General features: G+C 39.6%; 1 protein-coding gene across 1 annotated transcript; it reads right to left on the bottom strand.

Moving 5' to 3' along the window:
- Window positions 1-248: 248 nt before the first annotated feature.
- Window positions 249-1,179, bottom strand: LOC129339295 (olfactory receptor 13G1-like). The gene is given in 2 exon segments (XM_054993881.1): window positions 249-420; window positions 422-1,179. Coding segments are annotated over 2 exon segments (930 nt in total).
- Between the last annotated feature and the right edge of the window lie 484 nt (window positions 1,180-1,663).

Below are 1,663 nucleotides of genomic sequence, written 5' to 3'. Positions count from 1 at the left end.
TAACCTGCTAGGCTTTTTCCATGCAAGTCCCATGATTCCCACCATAGCTTTATTTGGTACTCAGAGGGGATCCCTCGTTCCATTGACACTCTTAGAAAAGCTGGTTAAATCCAACACAAAATTTGTTTATCCTATTGTCACATGATAATATGAGTCTTTGGGTTTAGCTATGTTAATATTTTATTGATGTTTACATGAGCAAATAAGGCAAAAAATGAAGTTTTAGTCTGGAAATAAATAACAATCAGTTATTCTTGAGGCCAACATTTATATTTCAGTTTGATGAGAGCCTCTTTCACATCAGTATTTCTCAAAGAATATATGAGTGGGTTGAGAACGGGGGTAACTACGGAGTAAAGAATGGCTATCACCTTGTCTTCTTCAAGGGAATAGGCTGAGGCAGGCCTAAGAAAAGTATAGAATAGTGGAATAATAAAAACTGACAACCAGGAGATGAGAAGAGCATGTAGAGAAGGCTTTCTTCTTCCCTTCAGCAGAACGGATTCTGAGGATGGTTCTCAGGATAAACCAATAGGAAGCCAGAGTCAACCCACAGCTACCAACTGCAATGATCACAGCAGATGTAAAGACCACAATTTCATTCAAACTAGTGTCTGAGCAAGAAATCTTGAACATTGGTGGCAGCTCACAGAAGAAGTGATTGATGATGTTGGAGTCACAAAAGGACAGTTGGAGCACAAGCCCTGTGTGAACGGAAGAATTGATTGCACCAAAAATCCACAGTCCGGTCATGACACCAATGCAAAATTCTTTCTTCATGATGACTGGATAGTGCAAAGGGTGGCAGATAGCAGCATAGCGGTCAAAAGCCATAAATGCCAGGAGCAGGAGCTCTGTCCCCAGAGCCCAGAGGAAGAGAAATACCTGTGCAATACAGCCTGAAAGTGTGATGGTCTTTCTCTGAGCCAAAATAGTTTGTAGCATTTTGGGAATGGTAGTGGAGATAGAACACACATTTATTACAGACAAATTGATGAGCAGGAAGTACATGGGTGAGTGTAGTTTTCTACAACTACTGATGGCAAGGATGATAAGGAGGTTGCCCACTATTGCAGCTGCATAGAGGAAGAAAAATGCCCAAAGGATGAACATGTTATGCTCAGGAGAACTGGAAAGACCTACCAAAACAAACTCTTGAATAGTAGAATAGTTCTTCATTTTGATGATTCTGGCACTGCTGACCTAGGCAAAGAAATCACACTCTGTGAAGAGATTGCTTCAGGTGTTAGAAGAGAACCCTCATGCTCAACAACAAATGTTTTTGTAAGGGGCTGGAAGGCATAAATCCTGAATTAGGGCAATTGAGATAATACTTTGAAGTCCACAGCCTGATCTGTCAAGGTATGGGGCATAACAGCTCACTGAATGGGGGAGGGCTACAATAAGTCAACACAAAACAGCAAAAACTTAAATATGTCCAATATGAAGAAACCTCACTTTAGTAATTTTAGTGAACTGTTTTTTACACGCCAGGTACCCACATGATCATATAGATTCTTGGGTGATGTTTTATTAACTCCATTGACAACATATTAGTCCAATGTACCATTATCTTTTGCAAATATAAAAATGATAGTCTTTCTAGTGGAAGCATTAAACTTTCATCCAACAATCTAATAATGTAGTGCTGTTTTTGAAAATG

This window comes from Eublepharis macularius, chromosome 12 (assembly GCF_028583425.1).
Source record: "Eublepharis macularius isolate TG4126 chromosome 12, MPM_Emac_v1.0, whole genome shotgun sequence".
NCBI lineage: Eukaryota > Metazoa > Chordata > Lepidosauria > Squamata > Eublepharidae > Eublepharis > Eublepharis macularius.
This window is presented reverse-complemented; position numbering and strand designations above follow the sequence as displayed.